The 27150-nt window shown below is 62.6% G+C and overlaps 1 protein-coding gene across 1 annotated transcript in view; it reads right to left on the reverse strand.

Annotated features, from left to right (window-relative positions):
• Window positions 1–27150, reverse strand: part of TCF4 (transcription factor 4) — a 195673-nt gene that overhangs the window by 64911 nt on the left and 103612 nt on the right. Inside the window, exons 8-9 of the mRNA XM_046905872.1 lie at window positions 21133–21262; window positions 20852–20901 (exon numbers count right to left, since the gene is read on the reverse strand). Of these exons, the coding sequence (XP_046761828.1) occupies window positions 20852–20901; window positions 21133–21262 (180 nt within the window). The remainder of the gene's footprint in view (window positions 1–20851; window positions 20902–21132; window positions 21263–27150) is intronic.

Genomic DNA, 27150 nt, shown 5'->3' on the forward strand with positions numbered 1-27150 from the left:
CCCGCTCCCCCCCGCAGCGCCGTTTTCCCCCTCGACTCCGCACCTCCCCGCCCCGCCCGCGGCCCTCCCGCCCCTCTCCCCCCCGCGGCCGCCGTTTCCCACCTCCTCGCCGCGGAATCCCCGCCGCGAACGCCGCCGTTCCCCGCCGACCCCCCGCAGCCGCCGTCACCCCGCCGCTCTCCCCCTCCCACCCCCGCCGTCCCCGCGGCGCCGTTCCGACCCCTCCGAACGAACCCCCCCCCCCCCCCCCCCACCCCCCGACCCCGACCCCCCCCCAGCGGACAGATGTTTTTTGGGGGGGAGGCGGGGGGTCCCGCGCGGCGGCGCGTCCCGGCGGGGCAGCTCGGATGGCAGCGGCAGTCCTCGCCCCTCCCCCGCCTCGGAATAGTTGAAAACCCTCCGAAATACTTTTTCTGCTGCCTTTTTTTTTTTCCCCCCTCTTCGAGACGCGGCCGGAGAGAGAGAGAGAGAGAGAGGGAGAGAGAGGGGGGAAAATCCCGCACAGAACAGCCGTCCAGATGGCAAGTGTAAACCTTCTGCCGGGGCGATGCGCGAAATCCCGGACACTTCTTTTCCCCCCTTTCCCTTTCCCTTTCCCTTTCCCTTTCCCTTTCCCTTTCCCTTTCCCTTTCCCTTCCCTTTCCCTGTCCCTTTCCCTTTCCCTTCCCTTTCCCTTCCCTTTTCCTTTCCCCTTCCTTTTCCCTTCGCTCCCAAACGACGCCTTTCTGCTGCGAACCGCGGAGGTGGGCGCTGCGCCGCGGGGCCGTCCCGCACCGCCCGCACCGCCCGCACCGCCCGCACCGCCCGCACCGCCCGCACCGCGGAGCCGCCGCGTCCCGCACAGCCCCCGCACGGCGCCCGGCGCGGAGCCCCGCGGACCCCCGGAGCCCCACGGGCGGACCCCGCCGCCCCGAGAAGGGCCGCCGCCGAAGCCCCGCCGCCCCGCGGACGGACGGACGGACGGACGGACGGACGGACGGGCGGACGGAGAGGACCCGCGGCGCTCACCGCCTTGCCGTTGTAGCAGTACATGAGGGAGCTGCCGCCCATGCCGGGGATGGTGTAGGCGCAGTACATCGTCCCGCCGCCGCTCCGCTCCCCCTCCGGTCGCACTCCGACAACTTTTCGTCCCCACCTCGCCGCTCTCCCCCCTTTTTTTTCGCCACAATTCCTTCAGTTGCCGTTCCCATATGGCCGGCCCGGGCGCGCTCAATATGCAAAGCAGGGCGAGACCATTGGCGGCGCGGGGGCGGAGGCTGCGCGCCCCCCCCCTCCCCCCCCCCCCCCCCCTCCTTCTGAACCCCCCCTCCCCTCCCGCCCGCCCCCCCCAACCCCGCGCGCCGCCCCGCGCCCACCGCGCGCCTTCCCGCGCGCGCGCCTCCCCGCGGCGCGCCGGCGCGCCCCCGGCCCGGTGCCGCGTAGCCGTACCCATCGCGGAGCGGAATACAAATGCGCCCTAATTGCCTCCCCCTCTCCCGCGCTGCCTCTCCCCTCTCCTCCTCCTCCTCCTCTTTTTTTTTTTTCCTTTTTTTTTTTTTTTTTGTTTTAATTTGATTAAAAAGCGAGTGGCAGGAAGGGAATCGTATGATGCACATCTAATAACTCCGCCATCTGTCCGTGCTGCTGGCGCGCTCCCAGCATTGTGCGCAGCTGCCGCCGCCCGCCCGCACCCACCCCGCGGCCCCCCGGCCCCAGACGGAGGGCAGAGACCCCCCCCATCCCCATCCCCATCCCCATCCCCCCCCCCCACCTCCGCCCCCCCCCCGAACCGCGCCGCGCCGGGGCGGACCCCGGGGACGGTCCCGAACGGAACCGCGGGCGTTTGGAGGAGGAAACGCCGCCCCGCGCCGCCCCGCACCGCCCCGCACCGCCCGTAAGGCGCGCGCTTCGGGGCTCCCCGCGTGGGGTCGCAGCCGCGCCGTGCGGTTCCGCCGCTCCGAACCCTTCGCCGCCGCCGCCGCGACGGCCGCCCGGCGGAACCGAGAGCGGACGGGGCGCGGCGCTGCGGGTCGGGACGTGGCAGCTCCCCGCGGAAGGAGGGGGGGGGGCGAGGGTGGGGGGTGGGGGGGGGGTGGAAGGCGGCCCAACTTCTGCTCTCCGCTGCTCTGCAAACCGCGGGGTTTCCTCTCCTATGCAGCTGCGGTTCCGCAGCTCCGCGCAAAGTTGCGCGGCGAGCGCCGCATCGGAGGGCGAATCCCACCCCGAAGTTCCATCTGTGCGCCGTTAAAATCCCCCCCCCCCCCCCCACCTCCGGGCCGCAGCACGACCCCGACCCCTCCTGCCGGCCCGAACGCCGCGCTGCGAGCGGGCAGCGCTCAAACTTCGGCTCCACTCTGCGCGGCGCGGCGCTGCCCCGACGGGGCGCTCCGCAGCGCAGCAGCGCAGCAGCGCCGGGCCGCGACGGCCGCGGAGCTCCGCGCCCCCCGGCAGCAGCGCCGCTCCGCTCCCGGACGGGACGGCTGCGGCGGAAAGGCGCGGTGCGGAACGCGGCGAGGGGCCGACGCGGCTCGCGGGGACGGAGCGCAGACGGCGCCGCGGCGCTCCCCGGCGCACGGCAATGAGTGCCGATCGCTTCGCCGCGCGGTAACTTTAATGCGTTTTCCCGCCCCGTTCGGGACGCCGTCCCGGGGGGCGGCCGCTCTGCCGCTCCGCGCGCCCCACGTCGCGGCTCCTCCGCCGGGGGACGGCGCCGAGGGCTGCAGAGCCGTCCGCCCCACGGAGCGGGGAACCGCCCGGCGGCCTTCAGAGCGCGGCGTCCTTCCCGGAGCCCGCGGCTCCGCGCGCCTCTGCACATCTGCGTCCGCACGGCGCTTCCTGACGGAGCGGAGCGGCGGCGGAAAAAGCAGCGCCGGGAGCCTCTGCGGGAGGGCTGCGCGCCGCACGGCCCGGGACGGCGCGGCGACCCGACGGGGGCGCGGGCACCGCCCAGCACCGCAGCGCCGCCGGACGGGGAACGCCTTTCCCCGTAAGCGCGGCGGTCGCATCTCTGCGCCGCGGGTCAGCGCTGAGCGCTGCGGGCTGAGGGATGAGAGATGAGGGCTGAGGGCTGAGCGCTGCAGCCTCCGAGCTCGGAGCTCCCCCGCACGTGGGGGTCTCTGCGGGACGCCCGCCGCGGTGCTCCGCTGATGCGCCCCCACAGCTCCCCCGCGCCGGGCGCCGTCCGCGCAGCTCCGCCGCGGTAGCGCAGGGGGGGCCCCGCGGGCTGTGCGCTCGCAGTATCGCCCCGCGCCCGCCGACCCCCTCCGCCCCACCCAAAGCGGAGCGCCGCCGAGCGGGGAACCCTCGGAGACCTCCCGGCGGCAGCGCGGACGGCCCCGCGCCGCAGAACCGTGCCGGGCTCCGCGTCGGGGCTGCGGCGGCTCCGAGGCCGCCGCGTCCGACCGCCGCCGCCGCCGCCGCCCACGGCCCGCGCGGAGCAGCCCTTCCTCCGAGCGCGGCACGGCTGGAAAACGCCCTCCTTCCCACCCGCAGCCGTCAGCGCCCCACGCACGCGGAGCAGCAGCGGCTCCGACTCCCCGCAACACACAGCGGTGCCAGGAGGGAAATTCGCCAAACGGCGCCTTTCTGCCCCCATCTGCAGCCTTTCATGAACGGAGCGAAGCCGACACCGCTCTGCTCTCCTCTCCCCGGGGACAGATTCCCCTTCACAGCCGTCATGGGCACTGCACTGCACTGCACTGCACAGCTCTGCACAGAGCAGCACTGCACAGCACAGCACAGCACAGCACAGCACAGCCCTGCACTGCACTGCACTGTACAGAGCAGCACTGCACAGCACAGCACAGCACAGCACTGCACTGCACAGAGCAGCACTGCACTGCACAGCATTGCAATGCACAGCACAGCACTGCACAGCACTGCACAGCACTGCACTGCACAGAGCAGCACAGAGCAGCACAGCACTGCACAGCACTGCACAGCACAGCACTGCACTGCACAGCACAGAGCAGCACTGCACAGCACTGCACAGCACTGCACTGCACTGCACAGAGCAGCACAGAGCAGCACTACACTGCACAGCACTGCACTGCACAGCACAGAGCAGCACAGAGCAGCACTGCACATCACAGCACAGCACAGCACTGCACTGCACAGCATTGCAATGCACAGCACAGCACTGCACAGCACAGCACAGAGCAGCACAGCTCTGCACTGCACTGCACTGTACAGAGCAGCACAGCACTGCACATCACAGCACTGCACAGCACTGCACATCACAGCACAGCACAGCACAGCACAGCACACAGGTGCTGTAGGAACACAGCACACCCAAAAAGCCACCGCCTCCGAGCGGCTCCTCCACAACAGCCCCACGAGGACACACGTGCTGATGGGGCTGCCCGTCCCTCCCCTCACCCTCACCCTCACCCTCACCCTCACCCTCACCCCACGCTGCGCACTCAGCCCGGTGGGTGCCCCCAGACTGCAACTCAGTTAAATTCAGAGCCTGGGAGGAGAGGTGGTGGCCTCCATCCGCTGCGGCAGCAGAGAGTCGGGCTGAGCATCACAGCAGTTCGTCCTCCCCAGAGCGGTGCTGAGCAGCACAGCTGCCACGGAGATGGAGGGGTCACCGTCCGGGGGGGGGGGCAGCCGTGGGGATGTGGGCAGGGGGCGCTGCGGGGGGGGTGGGGACCTCGGGGGGCTTTTCCGACCTCCACGGAGCCGCGGGGTTTTGCCCTTCCAGCCCTCACTGCCACTCAGGCTGCATTTACCGGCAGCACTCAGCGAAGCTGAGGGCTCCGCAAAACCCCGCGCCAGAAATAAGGGCTGTGGGCTGAAACGGCACCCGAGCTCACAGGCATTTCAACACAGCTGCGCCTCCAAAAGGCCCACTGCCCACTGCAAAGGGCTGCGGGAGGAAGCAAAGCAGCGCCGGGGCTCTCGAGGAAAGCAAAGCAAAGCAAAGCAAAGCAAAGCAAAGCAAAGCAAAGCGGGGCCGGGGCATCTCCCTGTGGAGGCACTGCCGGCGGTTGGTGCCGTTGCATGAGGCGCACGCGGTGAGCTTTTGCAGTCAGAGGTGGTGCAGGCACGGCCGGCAGCACCGCCCCACCTCCGTACTGCGAGCACTGAGCTCCGACGGCGCGGAGCGGAGCTGGGAAACGGGAGCTCCGAGGCGGCGAACCCCCGAGGCCGACGAAGCCGACCCCGACCGCCGTAAGGCCCCACGGCCGCCCTCTGCTGTGTCCGTGGGGCGGCCGACCCCCGTCCCTCCAGGCCCCGAGGTTCGCGGGGGCCGCCCCGCGGCGCTCCGCCGCTTCAAGGCTCAGCCGCGCCGCTCCCCGCACTGCTGCGGGGCTCAGGGTGAGGCCATGGGGGGCTGCTGCACGCGGCCGTTGTGCTGCGCTCTGTGTCAGTACGGGAGCAAAGTCGCCCCGCGTGCGCCGCAGCCTGGAACCCAACGCGGAGCCGTTTGGCGGCACTGCAGCCACCGCACGGCGGTGCTTCGCTCTGCCCCATCGCCGAGGGGCTTCCCCGCCATCCCGGCCCGTCCCCCCACGGCAGGAGCTGCCACGGCACGACAGATCCGCGCTGTGGAAGCACGAGGTCACCGCGGGCCCCACCTCACCTCCAGAGCTCAGGAAAAGAAGGTCCCCAGGAGGAGCGCAGGCCGTGCCGGGCTGCTCGGGACCCCCACACCGCGCGTCCCTCAGCGACCGCGCCGACCGCCCCACGGGGACACAGCGACCCACACAGCGGCAGCGGCGGCGGCGGCAGCGCAGCCCGCAGCGCGGCACGGACGGGGCGGGAGGAGCCGAAAAGCCCAACCCGAGCGGTGCGGGCGCTGTGCGGGTGGGCGCTGTGCGGGTGGGCGCGCGGCCCCCCCGGCTGCGGCCCCGACTCGGTCGTGGCTCCACGGCTCACACGCAGCCGCGCGGCCCCGGGGCAGAGCGCTCACAGGGCCGAGCGATGCGCTCCGCTCCACCAGCGGCGGGGCCGAGCAGGGATGTGGCATCCCGCAAACTCCCACCCTTCCCCACTCCGCCACGGGAATCCGCGGAGGGAGAGGAGCGCTGCCTCTCGATCCTTGCACGTCGCCATATGGGAGGCTTTTCAGCTGTTACATAGTTAGGCCTCGCAGCCCTTCCATCTAGCAGCTCGGCGCTATTCTGTCACCGCTTCCCCGCGCGCAGACGCTGCGGCGTCGGCCGTGGGCACCCGTCCCGCCGGGGCGCCTTTGTCCCCATGCCTTTGTCCCCATGCCTTTGTCCCCATGCCTTTGTCCCCATGCCTTTGTCCCCATGCCTTTGTCCCCACGCATCCCCGCTGCCGGCCCTCAGCTCACGGCTCACCTCCAGGACCCGACGGGAGCAGCCCGGAGCGAACCGGAGGGGGACGGCGCTTCCGGGGGGAAATGGGAAACATCAGCACAACTCCTCTGGCTTCGTCCACCCCTACGCCGCCGAGCAGCCCCGCAGCCGGCTGCCGGGAGCAGCGCCGAGCGCACATCTGCGCCCCAACACCTCCAAGACAGTAGGAAGGGTGCGGGGAAGTGCCAACACCGCGCCGGTCTCCCAGCGCGGAGGGGGGGCGGCGGGGGGGCAAAGCAGGGGAGCACCACACCGCCGTGATGCTGAACGGGGAGGGCGGCGCAGCGCAAAGCCGGGGCGGGGAGGGAAGAATGCACAGCAACGGGACGGGTGGCATTTCGTGGCGCTTCGTGTCAGCTGCTGACCCCATCCGGCAGCTGGCAGGAGCCGTGCCCGGCGCGGCGCCCTCTGCACCACGGGCTGCTCCTGCTGGGCTGGAGCCCATGCGATCCCAGCAGCAGGGACACCCCCAAACGCTCCTCTAGCAGCAGGGACAGCCCCAAAACACCCTTCCAACAGCAGGGACACCACCAAACGCCCCTCTGACAGCAGGGACACCTCCAAAACGCCCGTCCAGCAGCGGCAGGGACACCACCAGAACACCCCTCCAACAGCAGGGACACCACCAAACGCCCCTCTGACAGCAGACGTGTTTGGAGAGCACGGCCAGCGTTTGACTCCGGAGGACCTCGGGAGGCAGCCCGCCTCCTGCAGCGCAGTGTGCGCACGGCCTGGCGGGGAGGGTTGGACCCGGCGATCTCAGAGGTCTCTGCACGGAATCGCAGCACGGCCTGGGCTGGAAGGGACGTGAGGATCTCCGAGCTCCAACCACAAGTGCCTCCAACCGCGGCGCGTCTGTCAGGCGCTCTGACACCCCACGGGCGCTCTCCTCCACGCCCAGAAAGGCCGAGGGTTACTGCAGAGAAAGCTGCACCCCACACCCGGCCGGAGCTCTCGGCTCCTTTGGTTCCCCACCGCCCACAGTGACCCCGTCCCGCACAACGCCCCCTCGCGATGGGCTGTGACGGCCCTTCATGTCCCGGCACCGCCGCGCGCCCTGCCGGCTGCGCGCACCCCGTGAAGGTGATGGAGCGCAAAGCCCCGCACGTGGCACAGCGCAGCGCTGCAGCCCTCTCCTTTCGCTCCTCACGCTCCTTTTGCCCCGCTTTGTGCACGCCGCCGCTCCGCTTTCTGCCCCTCCGGGAACGCGGCCCGGAGGAGGGGAGCTGCCGGGCATCCGTGGCTCCTCACACACCGCCGCACAAAGGATCCGCTGCGCCGCACTCAGCGCCACTTCTCCGCTCACCCGCGGGGACTTCGGCTTCCCGACGGACTGCGGCCCCGCGGGCGGCTGGGGGTGGACGGGACGCGTCCCAGGGCGCCCCAACGGCCGCAGTGGGGCCGGGCAGAACGGGGCACGGATTCTGAAGGCTCGCCGAATCTGTCCTTCAATGGGGTCTGAATACTGCTCCGTGGCCTAACACCGGATCGGGGCACGGCGCGGGAGGATAATGAGAGCGGGCATTAAGCACTTTATGCTCGCCCGCCATTAGAGAACGGCTCTGCCAGGTCTTTGGGCAGCGGCTCCTCCGCACGCCGTTTCTCCTCTATGAAATCCTGCAGGAGAAAAGGGCGCTGGGCCCTTGGATGCCCCCGGATCCGGCAGTGAGCCACGCTGAGACCCGTCCCGCACACGGCCAGCTGGGGTGTGGGGCTGCGGGGGGCCGTGCCGCGGGAGGGGGCTCTGCGAGCGGCTCAGCCACGCGGGGGCTGCACGGAGTGCTGTGCGTCGTGTCAGCTGCGTGCGCTGCCCGTTCACGTGTGACACGCGCGCCCTCCAAGCGCACGGCACGCCAGCTGCGAGCACACGGCCACCACAGCGCTGCCACCAAAGGGCGCAGCCTTACACCTCCCTCACCAACTTCCCTTCCCAGCCATCCCAATTAGCGCTCCTACGTGCCTTTCCAATGGGAAGGATGCAATGCCAGACCAAAATGTGTGTTTTCATCCTGCAGCCACTGCTACAAAGCTGTGCCACGCCGTGCTGGGCACAGTGCAGAGCTGGGGGGCACAGCACAGGGAGGGGGGCACAGCACAAAGATGGGGGCACAGCACAGGGAGGGGGGCACAGCACAGAGGTGGGGGGCACAGCACAGAGCTGGGGGGCACAGCACAGAGCTGGGGGCACAGCACAGAGGTGGGGGGCACAGCACAGAGCTGGGGGGCACAGCACAGAGGTGGGGGCACAGCAGAGGAATGGGGGCACAGCACAGGGAGGGGGGCACAGCGCAGAGATGGGGGCACAGCACAGGGATGGGGGGCACAGCAGAGGGAGGGGGGGCACAGCACAGGTGTGGAGGCACAGCACAGAGGTGGGGGCACAGCACAGGGGTGGGGGCACAGCACAAAGATGGAGACACAGCACAGGGAGGGGGGCACAGCACAGAAGTGGGGGCACAGCACAGAGGTGGGGGCACAGCACAGGGAAGGGGGCACAGCACAGGAATGGGAGCACAGCACAGGGATGGGGGTACAGCACAAAGATGGAGACACAGCACAGAGGTGGGAGCACAGCACAGAAGTGGGGGCACAGCACAGGGAGGGGGCACAGCACAGAGGTGGGGGCACAGCACAGGGAAGGGGCACAGCACAGGGAGGGGGGCACAGCACAGGGATGGGGGGCACAGCACAGAGGTGGGGGGCACGGCACAGAGGTGGGGGCACAGCACAGGGAGGGGGGCACAGCACAGGGAGGGGGGCACAGCACAGGGATGGGGGGCACAGCACAGAGGTGGGGGGCACGGCACAGAGGTGGGGGCACAGCACAGGGAAGGGGGCACAGCACAGGGAAGGGGGCACAGCCCGACCCGCAGCGGCTCAGGCGGGCACACGGAGCAGCGCCGGAGCTGCAGAGGAGCTGAGGGCACGGCTCAGACGGGCAGCACGCCTGGAGCAAGATCCAACTTCCCCGGTTGTTTCCTAACACTGTGTCATATTCCCCGCGACTGCTCAAATTCACACTTAAATGCCTAACACATGTCAGTGCCAACTCCTCTAACAAAATATGGCTATTTGGAGGTCCTATAAAACTGCTTCTGCTCGAGAAGCGGTTAACGTGTAGCCAAATTAAGAAGAAAGTCGCTCGCCGACGAACCCCGTGCAGCCAGCTCTGGGGGCGGCATCAGGAGCCCCGCGCTATCTCCCAGGCTTCCCTTTCTTTGCCTTTCCCCCCCCGGCTCCCAGCCGTTCAGCGAGGAGGTAAAAACCAGGGCCTGGCTGGAAACCTTCGCTCCCATCCCCGTTCTCCGTGGGCGAAGCCTGGAGCTGTGACCGCAGCGCAGCTCCAGCTTCGGGGGGCCGACACAGCCGCGCCGCACCCACTGCGCTCACAGCGCCGAGCCGTGCGCCGCCAACGCAGGGCTGCAGCTGCACCCGCGGCCAGCAACGCCCCTCCGAACCCCAACCCCCAGAAGAGCCCCCCAGAACGCTCCGCGCTGCTCCGGGGCCCGCTGTGCTCTTGGAACGCCCTTGGTTATTTCCTGCGGTGGCCGCAGCCCCGAGGAGCCCTCAGCCGCCAATTAAGCACAGCTCTGTCCCTTCGCCCCCCCCGGAGAGACGGCGCAAAACGCAGCTCGCATTTTAAGCTGCGCCTCCCGCCATCAGCCGGCAGGGAAAGGAGAGGAGAGGGGCAGAGCCGGCCGGGAGCGGCCCCTCCGCAGCGCCAGGTCGGCTGGAAACGCGGGCGCCGCAGCACGGATCGGAGAGGAAGGGGTTAACAGACATATGCCGTATAATTAGGAGATGCATTAATGATTATGAATAGTAAATGACTTGCTGCAAGGAAAAAAAAAAAAAAAACCTCGTCAAAGGGGACACGCACCTATCTCACATGTTTATTAGGAACTGTGTATAACGGGAGAATTCCGCCATTAAGGATCCCGCGTTATTGGTGTAAATACTTCCAAGGGTACATCAAACCGCAATCTTTCATACGACATCCATCAAACCAGGCTGGAGATTTTGACAAACATTAAACACAGTAAGGAGGCAATTATGTATGCATGATTTAATCTGCAACTAATTAATATGCAAATTTATTCATATGTTAGTTACTAAATTAAAAATGCAAAGAAGCCCTTATGGTGATTCTCAAAATTTTGCACAAACAGAACATTTAAAATACAAGAAAAAACCAAGTTTTTTGGAGACCTGCGGCACGCTCCGAGTGCGCGGGAACCTGTTGCACGGCGGCCGTGCAAAAACACGCTCCGAAACGCCGCAGAGGGATCAGAGGTGCGCCCGCTTTGTGCCCGGACGCGGCGGCGGGGAGGTGAAGCACGGATCTGCGCGGCTCAGGAGCTGTGCGCTAATTACCAAGCACACCGTGCTGCAGAGCCGGCTCCCACCAGCCGCGCAGCAGCGGGGCTGGGCGCAGCCCGGCCATCTCCGAGCCGTCGTGCTCCGCGTGCGGCCGCCCGCCCGGCTCCTGCGGTGAAGCTGCCAGCACGGCGGCCCCGGGGCCGCACGCGGGCAGCGCACGGCAACGGCCCGAGCTCCCTGCGCACCCGACGGGCCTCGTGCTCGGGAAAGGGCCAAACGGCCCGGAGACGGGAGGAGGGAGGGAAGCGGCTGGGCGAGGGCGGGCAGGAACTGCCTTCAATTCTTCTCCAGATGCGTCTTCAAAGGGGAGCGGGGATGCGCGCACAGCGCGGGCGTTCGGAGCATCTCCGAGAGCACCGCCGCCGCTCCGCTTTGGAAGAGCTCCTGCCCACGGTGGGCCGGCGAGCAGCAATACATGAGCGCGCTATTCCAGCGTTTCTGGCGTCGCCAAGATCTCGGCGACGGCGCTGACCTACGCCCGAACGTCCTCTCCCCTCGCTCCCAAGCGGAGCTCGGCTTCGCTCTGCGCACGCAGGCGAGGCCGGGCAGCACGCGGCCCCAGCAGCCGAGCCGCGGGTCAGGCGCGCAGGAAGGCACCCTAAGTACTTCCAGGCGGGGTCCCGGGCCGCTGAGCTCCCACCGTTTCCTTTGTTTCCCCCGCTGAGGAAACAGACACCGGCGGCCCCGCCGCAGCCCCGGCCGCGCGGGAGGGCCGTGCTGGCACCCGGCCCTGCCAGGCCCCGATGGCGCACAGCTCCAAATGTCATCTGCGGGGCGGGGGGAGAACCGCAGCAGCAGCGCCCGCCAAGCAGGGCAGGCCGGGCTGCCTGCGCCCACCGCGGCTCCGCCGCTCCTCCGAAGGCGACCCCTGCGCTCCGCTCGGGCCAGAACGGAACGGCGGGCTTTTAAGAGCCCAAACGTACACGTCTGCGCATTCATTGCACGGCGTTAAATCTAATTTGTTCTTTTTACTGTCACAGGAAGCACATGTTTAAAGCAATCTGTTTCCTCGTATCAATGCTTTCCTGTCTGTTTGAAAAAAATCGCAACACGCTTTACCCCAAGTAACCAAGAGGTGATCATAAATATCCCTAAATAGCATTAAACAGATATGAAAGACATTAACACTTCCAGAATGCCAAAGTAGTATTAAAAAAAATCCTAACAGATGCTCCTAGGTCAAAAAGTGAAATGTGTGTTTCCTGAAAAAACGCTCTCATCAGAATCATAAATGAACTGTGAGCGGAGCAATGAGGTGCTGCGGAGCAGACGAGAGGATCTCTTGCCGAGGACTGCGGTGCGCTGCTGCCCGGGCGCGGCTGCAATCAAAGAGCCGCAGCGCTGACCAGCCCTGACCGGGGCCGGGCTGCTCCGCATCACCGCGCCGCAACGCCAGGCGGGCCCACAGCCCACCAGGCCCACAGCCCACCAGGCCCATGAGGCCCACAGCCCACCAGGCCCACAGCCCGCCAGGCCCATGAGGCCCACAGCCCACCAGGCTGACAGCCCACCAGGCCTACAGCCCGCCAGGCCCACCAGGCCCACAGCCCGCCAGGCCCATGAGGCCCATCAAGCCCACAGCCCACCAGGTCCACACCCTGCCAGGCCCACAGTCCACCAGGCCCACCAGGCCCACCAGGCCCACAGCCCACCAGTGCCGTGACCCACCAGGCCCACCAGGCCCACTGCCCGGCAGGCCTACCAGGCCCACCAGGCCTGCAACCCACCAGGCCCACTAGGCCCACGGCCCACGCCCCGCCGCTCCAGGCTGTGTGTGTGTGGCAGGGGAAGGCGTCCTCGTCTGGAAATGGGCACGCATCACATCAAAGATGAAAACCTTGCCTACAGCACCCAGGTGAGCTGAGCCCGGCCTGCTGCAGCCGAGAGGCCCCATGGCGGGCCTGTGAGGGCACCTGGGCAGCTCAGCTCTGCCCTGTTTTCCAGGAATAAAACACACACACCGCTGTCTGCACTGGAGGACGGCCTCCCTGAAACGCCCTCACAGTGCATGGGGTGCCCCAGGGCCCGCGGCATCCCGCACCGCACCGGGCAGCAGCCCCGGCACCATGCAAACCCCGCGTCCCCTCCGTGCGTCCCCTCGGGTGTCCCCCAGGTGTCCCCGCGGGTGTCCCCCAGGTGCCCCCCCGCCTCGGGTGCTGACCCCAACCCTTGCTGGGCCTGTCAAAACGCGCGGCGGGCCATTGAAAACAAAACAACAATAAAAAAACAACCAGCCATTGTCGGCCGCCTGGGTTTGGTGCCAAGAAGCTGTCAGGGGAGCTTTGCTATGCATTTAACAATGTTAATAGTTATTGGAGCTCTTTATGCCATTTTTTTTCCCATGTTTTTTTGCTACGCTGATTTTTTTTGCACATTTGCCACTTCAGTGAAAAGGCAAAAAAAAAAAACCAAAAAACAAAAAACAAAAAACAACAACCCACAAAAAAGCCCCCAAAAAGCTTCAGAGCAAAAAATGAAACGTTCCTTCCTTTGATGAGATGCAGAGGCTCGGCTAACAAACGCACGCCAGTCCAAGTGCAAACGTATCAGCCCCGGCAGAGCATCTCCAGCTCCCGCAGATAAGCCGCCCCGTCCCGCAGCAGCCCCGCGCACCGCACGGCCCTCCCCACCCGACCCCGCGCCCAGACGGCCCCACAGCGCGAGGAGAACTTGAAGCAGAGCGAAGAAGCGGAGCCCCCCGCAGCCCCCGCAGCCCCTCGCAGAGCGCCGCTACGGATGTGGCTGCAATGGGTCCGCCTTCCATCAGAGATCTGCGGCCACCGCGGCCAACACCACCCAGAGACAGCGCCAGGAAAGCCACGAGTGGAACCGCTGCGTGCACTTCCAGCTCTGAAGCGCCCTTTGCTGACCATCACCCTGAGTTCAAACAGAGGAATCAGACGTGCTGAGCTTCCCATCCCTGAAAGCCAGCCTTATTTCCCAAACAACAACAACACGGCACGGCCTGGCGAAGGGAAAGACTCGGAACTGCTGGGCGCGGAACTGCGTTTAGTTCTGCATTCGTATGCCAAACCAAAGGCCCTCCTGACGCCCTGCGTCCCCCGGCAGGCCGGCAACGCACGCCCACCTCCGGGTTTCCTCCTGCAGGAGCCTGGCCTGCCTGGAGCTCGGTGTGGGCAATACGGAGCCTGACACAAAGCTTAAATTAAAAGCGTGTGTGGCGCGGGGCGCGGGGGGAGCGTGCCGGGCTGGTTTCCTGCCCAGGAAGGGGCGCGGGGTGCCTGCATGATCCCACCTGCAGCGCCAGCCATCAGCACCGCCCCGCACGCAGACGGAGCAGCTTGAACAGATCGGCCCTAAAATAGCGCCCTCGGCTGCGTTTCATTTTGTCCCTTCCGCAGCACTCGGAAATCATCTGGATCCGTTGGCCCAAGCGTTACTTATGGCCCCGGAGAAGAAATGCCTTCTGCACTACCCGCGGTGCTCTGAAGAGGGAGTCTATGCCCAAGCTAAACAAAGCCTGCACCCATCGCTCCGCCAGCAGCACCGAGCGGGACGGCGCTGCGCAGGATGGCACCGCTGCTCTGCACCCTGCGCGGCCCCCTCTGCGCCGACGTTCTGGAGCACAACAGAGCCAACAGAAACACCCCCCCGCGCTCCCGGACGGGAGGTCCGGTGCCATCGGTTATGAACCTAAAAACAAGCGTTTCTCATCTGCGCTTCCACCGCATTTTGATCTGGCTCAGAACTGCACCGACAGCGCAGTTCAGTCGCCCTGTGGTGCAGGAGAGGAGCGGGCAGAGCGCTCTGCCCGCTCCTCTCCTGCACCACAGGGCGACTCCGGGCGCTTCCAGAGGCCCTTTAACCCGTCCCGGCTGCTTGGCAGCACACTGCATTCCCCCGGCTTGACTTCCCTCACCACGTGCCCAAGACGCATTTCCCAAGTTTTGTTTGCTCTTGAGAGAAAAAATCAGAGCGCGGTCACAACTGGAAATCGCTCTGTGGGGCTGAGCTCAGCGCCGCGACTTTAAGCTGAACGAGAGCAGGCCGTCACCGTGGCTGGGCTGTGGGGCAGATGGGACACGGGGCAGCTGCGGGGCACAGGACTGCTGTGCTGCTGCAGGATGGGCGAGCCCAGAGAGGGGCAGGCGGCCGAGCCCTCCGCATCGCCGTCCTTCCTCCCAGCCGTCGGAAGCCAAGGAACCACACGGAAGCACCGCAGTGCCACCGCTCGGATGGGTTCCTGCTGCCTCCTCCATCCGCCCCCTCCCCCTGAGCTGCCAGCCCGGAGCCACGCGCCCCGGCCCCGTTTTAACCCATGGATCGGGAAGACCTCCACCCCGAGAGCCGGGTGGTGTGCAGGGACGCAGCGGAGGTCGGGGCCTCCAGATCTGTTTTGGAAGCCTCCCGATGAAGTCGGATGGCTGAAGGGAACTCCTTATGGCTGTGCTCTTTAAACCTGAGGCGGGAAGGCTGCAAAGCCTGCACAGAAAGCACAAAGGGTGCTTCCTCAGCTCCCAGCACCGAGGCGCCTCCCGTCAAAAAGCTCCAGGTGGCATCCCAGCAGTGTTTCTCTGCTTGTGGTTTCTGGAACCAAGCAGGTGTTTCCTTAGGATCTACAACTGAGTCATGCACTTCCTTATCTGTCTGGCTAGCAAGGACAAAGCTGGCACGACTGTAAATACATGCAGTGGCAAGTGCAAATAGATGTCTCCCGCCTAGGAGGGGACACCTTGAATGAAGATGGAAGAGAGAGGCTTCTGCCATTACAGCTAAGGCTCGGGAGATTTCACCTTCTCATTCTTCAAGAAAAGCGATCTTTCACTTCCTCCTTCTTACCTCAACAGAGATGAGGGCAGCTACGTAAAGGAGGGGACGGCCTCTTTAGCAGGGTCTGTGGTGAAAGGACGAGGGGAAATGGCTTCAAACTGAAAGAGGGGAGATTTGGGCTGGATGTAAGGAAGAAGTCTTTTACAGTGAGGGCAGTGAGGCACCGGCACAGGCTGTGCAGGGATGCGGTGGACGCCCCATCCCTGGAGGCATTCAAGGCCAGGCTGGATGTGGCTCTGGGCAGCCTGGGCTGCTGGATGGTGACCCTGCACACAGCAGGCGGTTGGAACTGGATGATCGCTGTGGTCCTTTTCAACCCAGGCCATTCTGTGATTCTCTGACTCTACGATACGATCCTTCAGACTGAATTAAGGTGAGGAGGGCAAGATGAGCAGCCTTACTCCAGAGCCATCAAACTCAAAGCACGTCTGCGGGTGGCCTGCAGGAATAATTAACTGAGGGCTGTGCTTCCCAAAACAGGTGCATACATACAGCTGTGAAACTGTCAGAGTACAAGCTAGAGTAACACACACACTACCATTTGCTGGATACCGAAGGAAAAGCTAACATAATGGCCTAAAAGCTGTAAGATCAGTGCTGCGCTAGCTCTGCTGTTACCCGGAGCGATGAAGCCACGAGACAGCAAAGCCTGGGGCTCATGACTGGAACCCCCGCCCCAGGGCAGGTGGTCACATCATGAAGATCCATGGGACGCAGCTGTGGAAAAGAAATGCACCTCTCCAGGGGCGGGGTGGGATGCGGGCAGCTCCAGGCACCGTCGTAAAGGAGTCCAAGGAGGACTGGAAACGAACGCACTGCACCATGAGGACTGCGTTGGGCGATAACCATGCCAAAAGAAGGAGGGCTGAAGATGGAGGAAACACCAGCAGGAGCTGAGCTGTGCCCAGTCACACCACTGAAAGCCTGGTCCCAGAAAGGAGCACCTGGAGACGCACGGTACCCATCAGCAGAGCAGATCCCCAGGAACCAGCACCGTGCCTGCGGGTGCCCGGCATCCCAACGCCATGTCCTCTTTGAGTGGGCTTAACTCCTGAGTTGTAGTCTCATCCTCAGCGCTTGCCTGATGTTACAGGCACCGTGTGTGGGGGATAACATCGGGACAGACAGCAGAGTGCTGCTCTCCTCAGGCCCCACCTGCAGTACTGCGTCCAGTCCGGAGCCCCCAACACAAGAAGGACACGGAGCTGCTGGAGTGGGACCGGAGGAGGGCCACGAAGATGATCAGAGGGCTGCGGCACCTCTCTTCTGAGGACAGGCTGAGAAAGCTGGCGCTATGCAGCCTAGAGAGGAGAAGGCTCTGGGGGGACCCTATAGCGGCCTGCCAGGACCTGAAGGGGCCTACAGGAAAGCTGGGGAGGGACTTTTATGAGGGTAGGTAGCAAGAAGACAAGGGGCAACGGCTTAAAACTGTCAGAGGGTAAATGTAGCCAAGAAACTAGGAAGGAATTCCTCACTGTGAGGATGGGGACGCACTGGAACAGGCTGCCCAGAGAGGCGGTGGGTGCCCCATCCCTGGGAGGCCACGCTGGATGGGGCTGTGAGCAACCTGGTGTGCCGGGAGGTGTCCCTGCCTACAGCAGGGGGTTGGAAATAGATGGTCTTAAAGGTCCCTTCCAGTCCAAACCATTCCATGACTCTGTGATTCCGTGGGACAACAAGGCTGCTGCCCAGAAAGGCACTCAGTTCAGAAGGACGGTTTGCAATGGAAGCGCTCTAGAGGTGAATTATTTCTGCTCCACAGGTGAGATTAAGCCAGCTGGGCAGCGGAACGCTGCCCCTCGGTGACTTGCACTGGCCAAGAAATGAAGCAGGGCCCCATGACGGGGCTGCCCAGCTGCTTCCCACACAGCCCCATGTGGCCACGGGGCCGGCAGCGCAGGGCGGCTGGCTCACACCGGGCTTTTACTGGTCAATGAGGAGAACATCAGCTCCCTTCACGAGCACTGCGAAAGGCCAGGTGTGATTAAAACACCAGCATCCAAATGAAGGCTTCAGGTTACCGACTGCAACAACAGCAAAGCCTTCAGACGGAGTCAGAGGTGAGAGGACGGTCACGCAGCACTGCGCTCCAGGGCCGGCAGCATCCCACATGGGTACAGAACAGCTCACCCAATGCCAGCACGGCTCCACCGCACCACAGCTGCCACAGCTGCGTGGTGATGTTGGTTCCCGCCTGCGGGGCAGAAGCTCAGATGCCCTCCAGCTTTGCTGCGGTACAAACCCACGGGCCAACCCCCCCTCAAAGCAGAACACAAACGCGCCGTGCCTGCGCCTCACCTCCATCTGGAGCAGCCCCGGCGCCCCAAACCTCCCCTCCTTCCTGCTGCCCGGGCAGAGCTCTGCCTGCCGCTGCCCAGGAGGAGCGCCGTGGCAATGGGCCGCGCGTGCGGCAGCCCCCAGCTCTGGGGCCTGGCTGTTTGCAGAGCTGTGATTAGCTCTGTGGTGTCATTTACTTTGTTTTCAAAACTCGCAGCCATTCCGTGCCGTGAAGGGGAGTCGATACGACGTATTTATTACCGTTTATCATTGAAATTTTTATAAGACTACTTATGAATTAATCAACAATAACTGCTTTCACAAATGCTGCTGCATTAATCTCCATATCCGCTGCGTAAATCACGCAGAGAACAAGTTAATATACATATTTTAAGAGAAATACGGCGGTAATTCCACCCTATCAACTAAGTGTATTATCATCGAGTTAGCCCATTTATAAATGCAAATACCTCCTCCGGCACCGCGGCTCCGTGCGGCTCCGCCACCGAGCACAACCTGACCCCCAAGCAGAGCGCCCTCCTCCCGCCTACAGCAGCAGCGTGCTGCCGGGATGCCTGGCCCCGCCACACGGCCACACAGGCTCCCATCCGCCTGCCCACAACAGAGGGCTCCGTCCCTTCCAGGACCGCACCACTCTCGCGCTCGCGCTGCTGGACGCGCACACCAATTGTTTCGGAAAGCAGAGCTGCGAGTGATTAAACTGTTCGGGCACCCCTGCCTGCATTTTAGGTATTTCCCTGCAAACTCTGCGCGCCGTTGAAATAAACCCCAAGCTCTGCAGTGGGTGTTCGACCTGAGACACCTGGCTGCAAAGTGAGAATGCTGCGGGGACGGCGGGGAGCTGCGGCAGCGCGTCATCCTGCTCACAGCTGCACTGCAAGGAAGCACACGCTGGGACTGACCTGCCCGGGCACAAACTGCCTTTCGCTCCTTTGCAGCAAGAAGCAACCCAGGGAGAACTTCTCCAGCGGCTGTAACGCCCCGAATGCTGACATCTCCAACCCGCACATCAGCACCCTGACCCACAGCCGGGGCAGAGCGCAGCGCCACGTCGCCGCAGCTCCTCCACAGCACCAGGCAACGGGCCCTGCCTGTCTGCTGGGGGCGGCCCGGGGGCTCCTCCACCCTGCCCCAATTAAATCCGCCTCCAGCAGCAAACCCCACGGCACCCGTAAAGACCTCGGGGGGATGTGAGCCACTGCCGTAAAGGAACCGAGGAAAACCAGCGCCAAAAGGCACAGAGCAAAGCAGATTTAAAGAACGCGCGTGGGAACTTACTTCTCATTAAAAAAAAAACAACCCTATTTTACCGGAAACTTTGAGATCTTCTGTATTTCAGCAGCTCACAAAACAGGTTTGTGCGGGCAGTGCTGGATGCAGCAAGGAATAAGGCAACCTGTGCAATTAAAGTAGGGTCTCTGTGTCCGTCTGTCTGTCTGGGATTGGAACTCTGCAGAGCTGCAGCAGCACTGGTCGGCGCTCTGCAAATTCACTCGGAATTATGGCAAAACCAGAAAACCCACCCGAGGTCAATACGTCCATTTGCTGTACATTCCACGCGACCGACGGCCGCTCCGCTCCTCCCAACAACCAGATTTAAAGATAAAACAAACACAGCTATGGAGCGCGGAGTGGCCGCGCTCCCCTCGCCGGGGCTTTGTTTTCTGTCTGCAGATACTGATGGGAAAACAGTACTTTCTGAAGCTGTGGTGGAGGAAAAGCCGGAGCCACTACTAAAGCCAAACGCAGTACCAGAATGGAATGCGATTCCAGAACGAAACGTGGGGTTGGAATGAAATGCAGAGCGCTCCTTTATGCTCTATTTACTGAAACGTCCTATCGCTTCTCCTACAATTACCACTTTATGTGTATTTCATCAGATCTCAGTGTAAACACTCTCCAAAGGCGCACTGTACCTTGGAACAGCTTCTTCAGCATTACAGAAGAAAGACACCGCACAGATTTTAGGCAGAGATTTGGGACCGGAGACAAACGGCTGTGCTGCAGAGCAGCTGACCTCCAAGGGTTGACCTCCAAGAGCTGACCTCCAAGGGCTGACCTCACCAAGGGCTGACCTTCAAGGGCTGACTCCCAGGGGCTGACCTCCAAGGGCTGACCTCCAAGGGTTGACCTCCAAGAGCTGACCTCCAAGGGCTGACCTCCAAGGGTTGACCTCCAAGGTTTGACCTCCAAGGGTTGACCTCCAAGCGCTGACCTCACCAAGGGCTGACCCCCAAGAGCTGACCCCCAAGAGCTGACCCCCAAGGGCTGACCTCCAAGGGTTGACCTCCAAGGGTTGACCTCCAATGGCTGACCTCCAAGGGTTGACCTCCAAGGGCTGACCTCACCAAGGGCTGACCCCCAAGAGCTGACCCCCAAGGGCTGACCTCCAAGAGTTGACCTCCAAGGGCTGACCTCCAACGGCCAACCTCACCAAGGGCAGACCTCCAACGGCCGACCTCCAAGAGCTGACCTCCAAGAGCTGACCCCCAAGGGCTGACCCCCACGGTCTGACTTCATCAAAGGCTGACCTCCAAGGGCTGACCCCCAAGAGCTGACCCCCAAGGGTTGACCTCCAAGGGCTGCTGCCACGTTCCTCCCACTACCTGCAGCAGCCCTGCTTAATTACTGTTCCCTCGTTCTGCCCCGTGTGCCCCCAGCACACGGCAGCTCCCACTGGCAGACACCTGGCACTGCCCAGCAGCCCCGGTGGGTGCACGCCCCCAGCATCCCAAGGCCTCACGGATCTCCCGTGAGCCGCATCCCACATGGAAATCCATCCTCCATCCTTGGCGACAGCCCTCAGCACGTGGGGCTCGCACCAGGACAGGCACTGTGGGCACCTATACTGTGCCGCGTGCCACCATGGCATCCGTCACCCGGCAGTGGGAGACGGGCAGTGCAGCCCTACGCCTTGTCCCAAGGGCATCCATCACCCGGGGGGGGTGGCAGGGTGGTCCTGCACCTCATCCCAAGAGCATCCATCACCCAAGGGGGGGAGTGGGTGCCAACGGCCGCATCCCGCCCCATCCCGCCCCGCCGCACCGCGCGGGGCCGCGTCGCAGGGTACTTACTGAGGACGGCAAACCCGGAGGAACCTTCCGAACTTTCTTCGTCTGAACTTCTGAGGAGACAGAGAGAACGGCGTCCTGGTCAAGGCCGGCGCGCCACCGGCACGGCTCCTGACGAGCCAACGGGCCGCCAGCAGCGCGCCCAGCCCGGCGCTCCCAGCGCTGCAGTGCCGCCACGCGGCGCCCACAGCCCACCCCACCGACGGCCGCCAACCCCCACGCGTGCACCCCGCGTTGGGGCCCCAGCGCTCCCCACGCGGCGTGGGAGGGAGGCGCTCACTCACCCATGGAGGTGCTGTGCAGCGGCCGGCGGCGCGGGTTATTGCTGGAGTACTGGTAGTACTGGGAGCCCGGCTTGCTGGGGGACAGCGCCCCGGGGTTGCCGATGTCCATCTCCCCGCCCAGGAGACTTTGCTGGAGGACAGAAAGACAGAGGTGTGTGCGTGCCACGCGGGGCTGCCGCCCCCATCCCTGCCAACAGCGCGGCCACGAAGCGCCCTCGGCCTGCAGGAACGCAAACGGCGCCCGCACCGCAACTCCCCGTTCGGCACCGCTGCTTCTGGGAGGGAAGCACAGCGCCGTTCGTTGACAATAAGGCTATGTGCACCCGGAGGAGACTTACTGCCCGCTCACGCGAACGCGGCCGGCGCTGCACCAACTTTCGGAGCCCGGCTAAACAACACACTGGGAAGCAGTTCAGTTTCCTCGCTGCAAACGAGACGCCGAAGGGACGGCTTCAGGCACCATGAAGCTAAAAGGAACGCAGCCTGCTGCTGGCAGAGCGGAGCGGGCGGCTCCGAGCGCACGAGGCGGCCTCGCTGCCCATCCCCACCCAGCCAAAATGCACGCAGATCCAGCGGAGCCAAAGACCCCAGGTTCTGCCACGCGGACGGGCAGGCTGTGCCGTCACCCACATTTCCGCGGTGCTACCGAGGAGCCCTCGATAAGCCCCCAGCAACTCACGCTACGGCACCGCAGCAGCGGGACCAGCGGCCGAGGGCTCCGTGCACCCATCTGACGCCGTCCCCACGCACGTCCCAGCACACGCTCACGCTCACACACTCACACGCTCACGCACACACACGGCTCAGCCCCAACGCCGTGGAGCAGCCGGACGCAGCGCTGCCCGACGCCCGCAGCACAGCTCTGCCACCACAGCCCCTTCCCCGCTCCACGCCGTCCACGAACCGCACCGCACCGCACCGCACCGCACGGCGTCACCCCGAGCGCACCCCGCGCCCGCAGCATTGTTCCTGGCGCGGCCGTGGCAGGCGGCGGGGCAGGTGTAGGCACCGCCGTTCACACCGAGGACAGATTTGCCGCCTAATAAAGAAATTTTAAAATTAAGCACCAAAAATCTAACTTTATCGTTACTTGTAATCAACTTTTACTGACTGAACTAATTACTGTACTTGATAAAGTACAGAATGTGTTTTCCCTAATCTAAATTCTAATCACCATGTCACTCACAACAGACTTAGTAATGCTTCACTAACACACTATTCACATGCAAAATACTCTAAATAGGCCAATTATGACTCTGCCCCTGTTCCCTGGTTAACCCGCTGAGAACTGAAAAATTTCACAAGGCAGTCACCAACTAAAACAAAGGCTCCTTGTCTTAAATTAAGGCAGTCTTTTTGATTCCTAAATAGCTCAACAAAGTGGCATGTCTTCTGCTGAAAGCAGTTGGTCAAATATGGCCCGCGAGCTGGAAAACCAGAAATTAAAACATCCTTCTTCCTTTGCCGCGCCTCCAAACACATCTCGGGATAACTTTTGATTCGGGAAAGCGGTGTTACTTTCTCCCCCAGATCAGCGAAACCGAAATGCACGCAGAGGGACGGACGGGCGGACGGACGGACGGACGGACAGACAGACGGGCACCGCATCCCGCACCGCTGCAGGCACCGCCACGCTGCCCAGCGCCCTCACAGCCATCACAGCCCATCGCCGCAGCACCGCTCGCTCAGAGCTCCTGCACCTCTCGCTCACGTCTGATATACACCTGCAGCGACTCCGCTCCTCTCAGCACAACACCTGCGCTGGCAAAAATGGCTGCAGCTCCGCTGCATCACGGCCAGAGAGAGACGCAAAACTCCTGGAGAAAAACGGCCATCCGCTCGCTGCCAGCGTCCTCTGGAAACGCACGGGGCCGACCAAACGTCTGGGAGCGCTGCGGGATGAACTGCAGAGATCCCATTCAGTCACATATTTCTATCACGTATACGTTTCAACATAAAGACAGACCTGCTAAATCTGTGCACGGCTGATCCATATGTCGGGGAGTCTCAGCCGCGCAAATCCCCGCACGCGGCCGCCCGGCTCTCGCTGCACCGAAAGAAAAACTCCACGAGGCAGCATTTGCAAACTACTGGAGATTACACGAGGTTTGCTTTCGGAGCAGAAAACACACACACACACACACACACACACACACACACACACACACGATGTTGGTTTTTTTTTTCCTCCCATCCCAGTATTTTTCTCCGTAAAAAGATGCAGAGGCTCCTACGGAAAAGAGACCCAACGTGGAGTTATTCCACGGGAAGTGACCGCAGGCACGGCCGCGCGGCTGCACGCCTTTGTTTATCCAGCAACCGAATGCTCCTCGTTGCCACTAGTTGCACTTCACAAAGCCCATTCGTCCCTCCTGAGCCAGCAGGTAGCAGCGGCAATGTGGGCTGCAGCGCAGCCTCATACCTGGAGCGCAGCGCCGGGGCCGGGGATGTGGGCACACACGTGCTGCAGCACTGCGTGCCCGTGGCCGTGCCCAACCAGCAGCACCCCCAGCGCCCGGCGCCCCGCGGAAGCCCTCACACAGCGCTCGCACGTGGGCACGCTGAGTGCCGCGTGTGCTCCTCAGCACCACCCGAAACACGACGGACCCCGAGCAGAAAAGCAGCGTCCCCCGTGCGGGGCAGGACGCGGCGCGGCTCTGCTTCGGGGTAAAAAGGAGGTGGGTTTGTTGTGCGCCCCACGAGCACTCCGGGGAGGAAAGCCCCGATGCAAACACACACCGGCACTCATCCCGAGGTGCTCGCAGCAAGAACAATGGGCACTCAGTGCCGCTCAGCCCGCACTGCCAGCGGCCTGCAACAAAGAGCAAGACAAAACATCGACAGAGCGCGAGCTGCACGGCACTCAGGGCGTGCATCTCCAAACCAGACCTTCGGCGTGGCACCAGCAGCATCAAAGTTCGTATTTACCATGAAGAAAAGACGAGCTTAAAACCAAAGTGCTGCGTTAGTCCGAGTCCCTTCCACTCTTCAGAGCAGGGCTCGGTGCGCCCGCACGTCCTGCACGGGGCACCTCTGGGCGCAGCCACGCAGCGCACCAAACCCTACGGATCCTTCGGCCCGTCGGTACAAATCCCGCAGCACCCCGGCATGGCAGTGCATGCCGTGCCCGTCCTCGCAGACCGGTGCTGCCGGCAGCCTGCTCGTCTCATCACAAACACAGTGAATCACACACCGGATTTGCCAGCAGAACGTTAGTTGGGGCTAGCAGCAACCGCAGGAGAAAATAAATGCGGCACAGAGAGCCGTTCTGCGCTACTCCTCATCGGTGCCTCTGCTTTTGTGGCTGCCACAGCCCCGTCTCACCCCTCCTAACTGGTAAAACAAGTCGCTAACTGGGAGTCCTGCCTCCAACACGGAGATAACCAGACAAAGAATTACAGCCGGGCGGGAGGCAGCGCGCACAGTACGGCGAAGTAATATCCGTACGGATGCGGCGTTACCCCTCCCGGAAAAAAACAAACGCTGCTGAAGTTTTGCTTTTCGAACAAAAATCACCTGAATGCCAACAGCTGTTACATTTAAATACCTGCTCCGTACCCACGGAGCTGGGAAACTGATCTTTAAAGACAGTGTTTCCTTTCCTACAGAAAGAGATGAGACGGAGTACGACAGCACTGCCTTTTGTTATTGCAACACTAATTCAGATTAAAGGTAAATGTCCTGGAAGCTTATAATCCCAAAGCCTCTGAAATCACTGATCAGGGAAAAATATTTTCGGAAAGGCCTTTTTTTTTTTTTTTTTTTTTTTTTTTTGCTGACAACCTGCACGTTTACTCCTTTTTTTGCCATCTTTGTGCCATGCCGCCATCCGGAATCAAACGCAGTGCGCGGGGCTGCGGCAGGGAAGAGGAAAACGGGCAGTGAAGCACAGACGAAACTCCGCTGAGTGAGTGCCAGGTCGGCGTGCTGCTGGCGCCCGGCAGCCCCACACAGCTGCAGCACGGGCAGCTCGAGCAGCACGGCCCTGCAGCACCCGGCAGCCCCACACAGCTGCAGCACGGGCAGCTCGAGCAGCACGGCCCTGCAGCTCCCGGCTGGCGCTCCGCCGTCCTGCCCTGCTCTGTGCGCTCCTCGCCTTCCAGCTCTTCCCACTTCTAAAGAGGGGATCCCGGCTGCTTGCTTTGCCCGCTCCGCACCCGCAGCCGCCAGCTGCCCGCCGGCCCCACGCACTGCGGGCTCCTCTGACATCAAACCACGGTTTTCTCCAGAAAAGAGCGAGCGCAAACAAAGTGCCCTGCCTCCATCCTTGGCACTGCGAACCTACGTGCCAGACTTGTGTCCACCACGAGGACCCAGAGCCCCTCCGCTGGACCTTGCAGCATCTATTCCGCCCCAAGTGTGCAAACAAAGCAGCCTGAGTTTGCTGAAATTCCCCCTAATTCACGCTGCGGCAGATGAATGGGCAGCCTCCTTTTCTTTTCCGAGCTAACAGATTCCTAAATGCCACTGTCCTGTTTTCCTTCCTTTCTGCAAAACCGCAGGATGCAGTCTGGTATCTCATCATCAGCTCCCCTCGGTGCCCTGCCCTCGGTTTATGAATTTTCACTTAAGTCAAGTTAACCAAGTAATGCCGCGTACACATCTGAATCATTCCTTGGTTATTTCCTTCTGTGATTTCAATCCTCTGTTTCTAATCAAATTATGAAACTAAATTTCCACTTATCATGTGACTATCGGGGCATCTGTTCATAATCTGTCCAATTCCTACAAATACTCCTTTCTTTAGCTTTTGGAAATTTGGCAGCTCTCTGCAAAATCTTCTCCGTGTCATTTGCGCCCGGTGCTTCTCTCTAATGCCAAGTGTAAATTGCAAACCACGGATGGCAAACACAGGGAAACCATTTCCGTGGCTTTCACCGGGAATGTTTTCAAGCAAAGGTACCGCTGTCCCATTTTCTAAACCAACAATAATTCTGAAAAGCGTTTGCTGAAAATTTCTGACTTTCGAGGGACAAAGGAACTCCTCGCACACAGACCCCATTTTTCGCAGGGCTTTCTTTCCTCAGGAGCACTCTGCGCGCATGAAGGGAGGGAGACCTCAGCGCCTTCGTTTTCCTCCTCTGTCTGACAGCACAGAACCTTTTGTTGCGCTCCCCCCACTTGCAGGGCAGCACTTCGGCTGCTGTGCTCCTCTTCTGGCGCTGACCTTTTCCATTAGGAGACGCTCGCAGGTATTACCGAGCAGTTCTTCACCTTCAGCCAGCCCTCCTGCATTAACGCTGCCGGCGTTCATTCTCTCCTTCTTTTTACTTTCTTTGCTCTCTCCTCATCTGCATCACCTTGCAAATTTCTCTTCAAGGTTTGCACCTTCCTGGAGTAATTTTTCCCAGTTGTGCTTTTCCAGGACTGAGCACAACCTGAGCGCAACCACCGACCTCCCGACGCTCCCCCATTGTGTCAGCATGGCGCTGAGCAGGGAGCGCTCCCACACCTCCCCAGCGCTCAGCAGCCTCGGAACAGCGAGGGCTTCAGATCTGCCCTGCACCCATTTTCCTCGTCTATTTCAGGTGAGCAAGGAAAGAAGGCATTTGCAACTCCTTACCTCACTTTCCCACATTTATTCTGGGTGTATGTGCGCTTCCCCCTGTCTCTTTATTCACCATTAGGCGCGATGACTCAGATTATCAAAGCGCTGCTCGATGATCACCAAAGGTGAGTCACTTCTTTGCATTAACCATCCCCATCATTTGCGTTTGCAGTGAACGATTTTATCACCAATTGCACGGTTTTCCATTTTTTTTTTTTTCTAAAGCTTCAGCATAATGAGAGTATTTCATTTTCTGGTGTTCAGGAAGAAATGATAAAAAGTGATTCAACGGAACCAAAAATCTGAAGGAAAGAGGGATTCCTCCTCCGCTGAGCAGTCTGCTCTCTTTGTGACTCTCTCATACAGAGCTTCTGCTCAACGGCTCAGGGGTGGAAAGAGCGCCTTTGAAGTGACCACTCTCACAGTTCCACAGCTGCGAAGAGCAGCAGCAAGGCGTGCCTGTATGTGAT

This window comes from Gallus gallus, chromosome Z (assembly GCF_016699485.2).
Source record: "Gallus gallus isolate bGalGal1 chromosome Z, bGalGal1.mat.broiler.GRCg7b, whole genome shotgun sequence".
Lineage (NCBI taxonomy): Eukaryota > Metazoa > Chordata > Aves > Galliformes > Phasianidae > Gallus > Gallus gallus.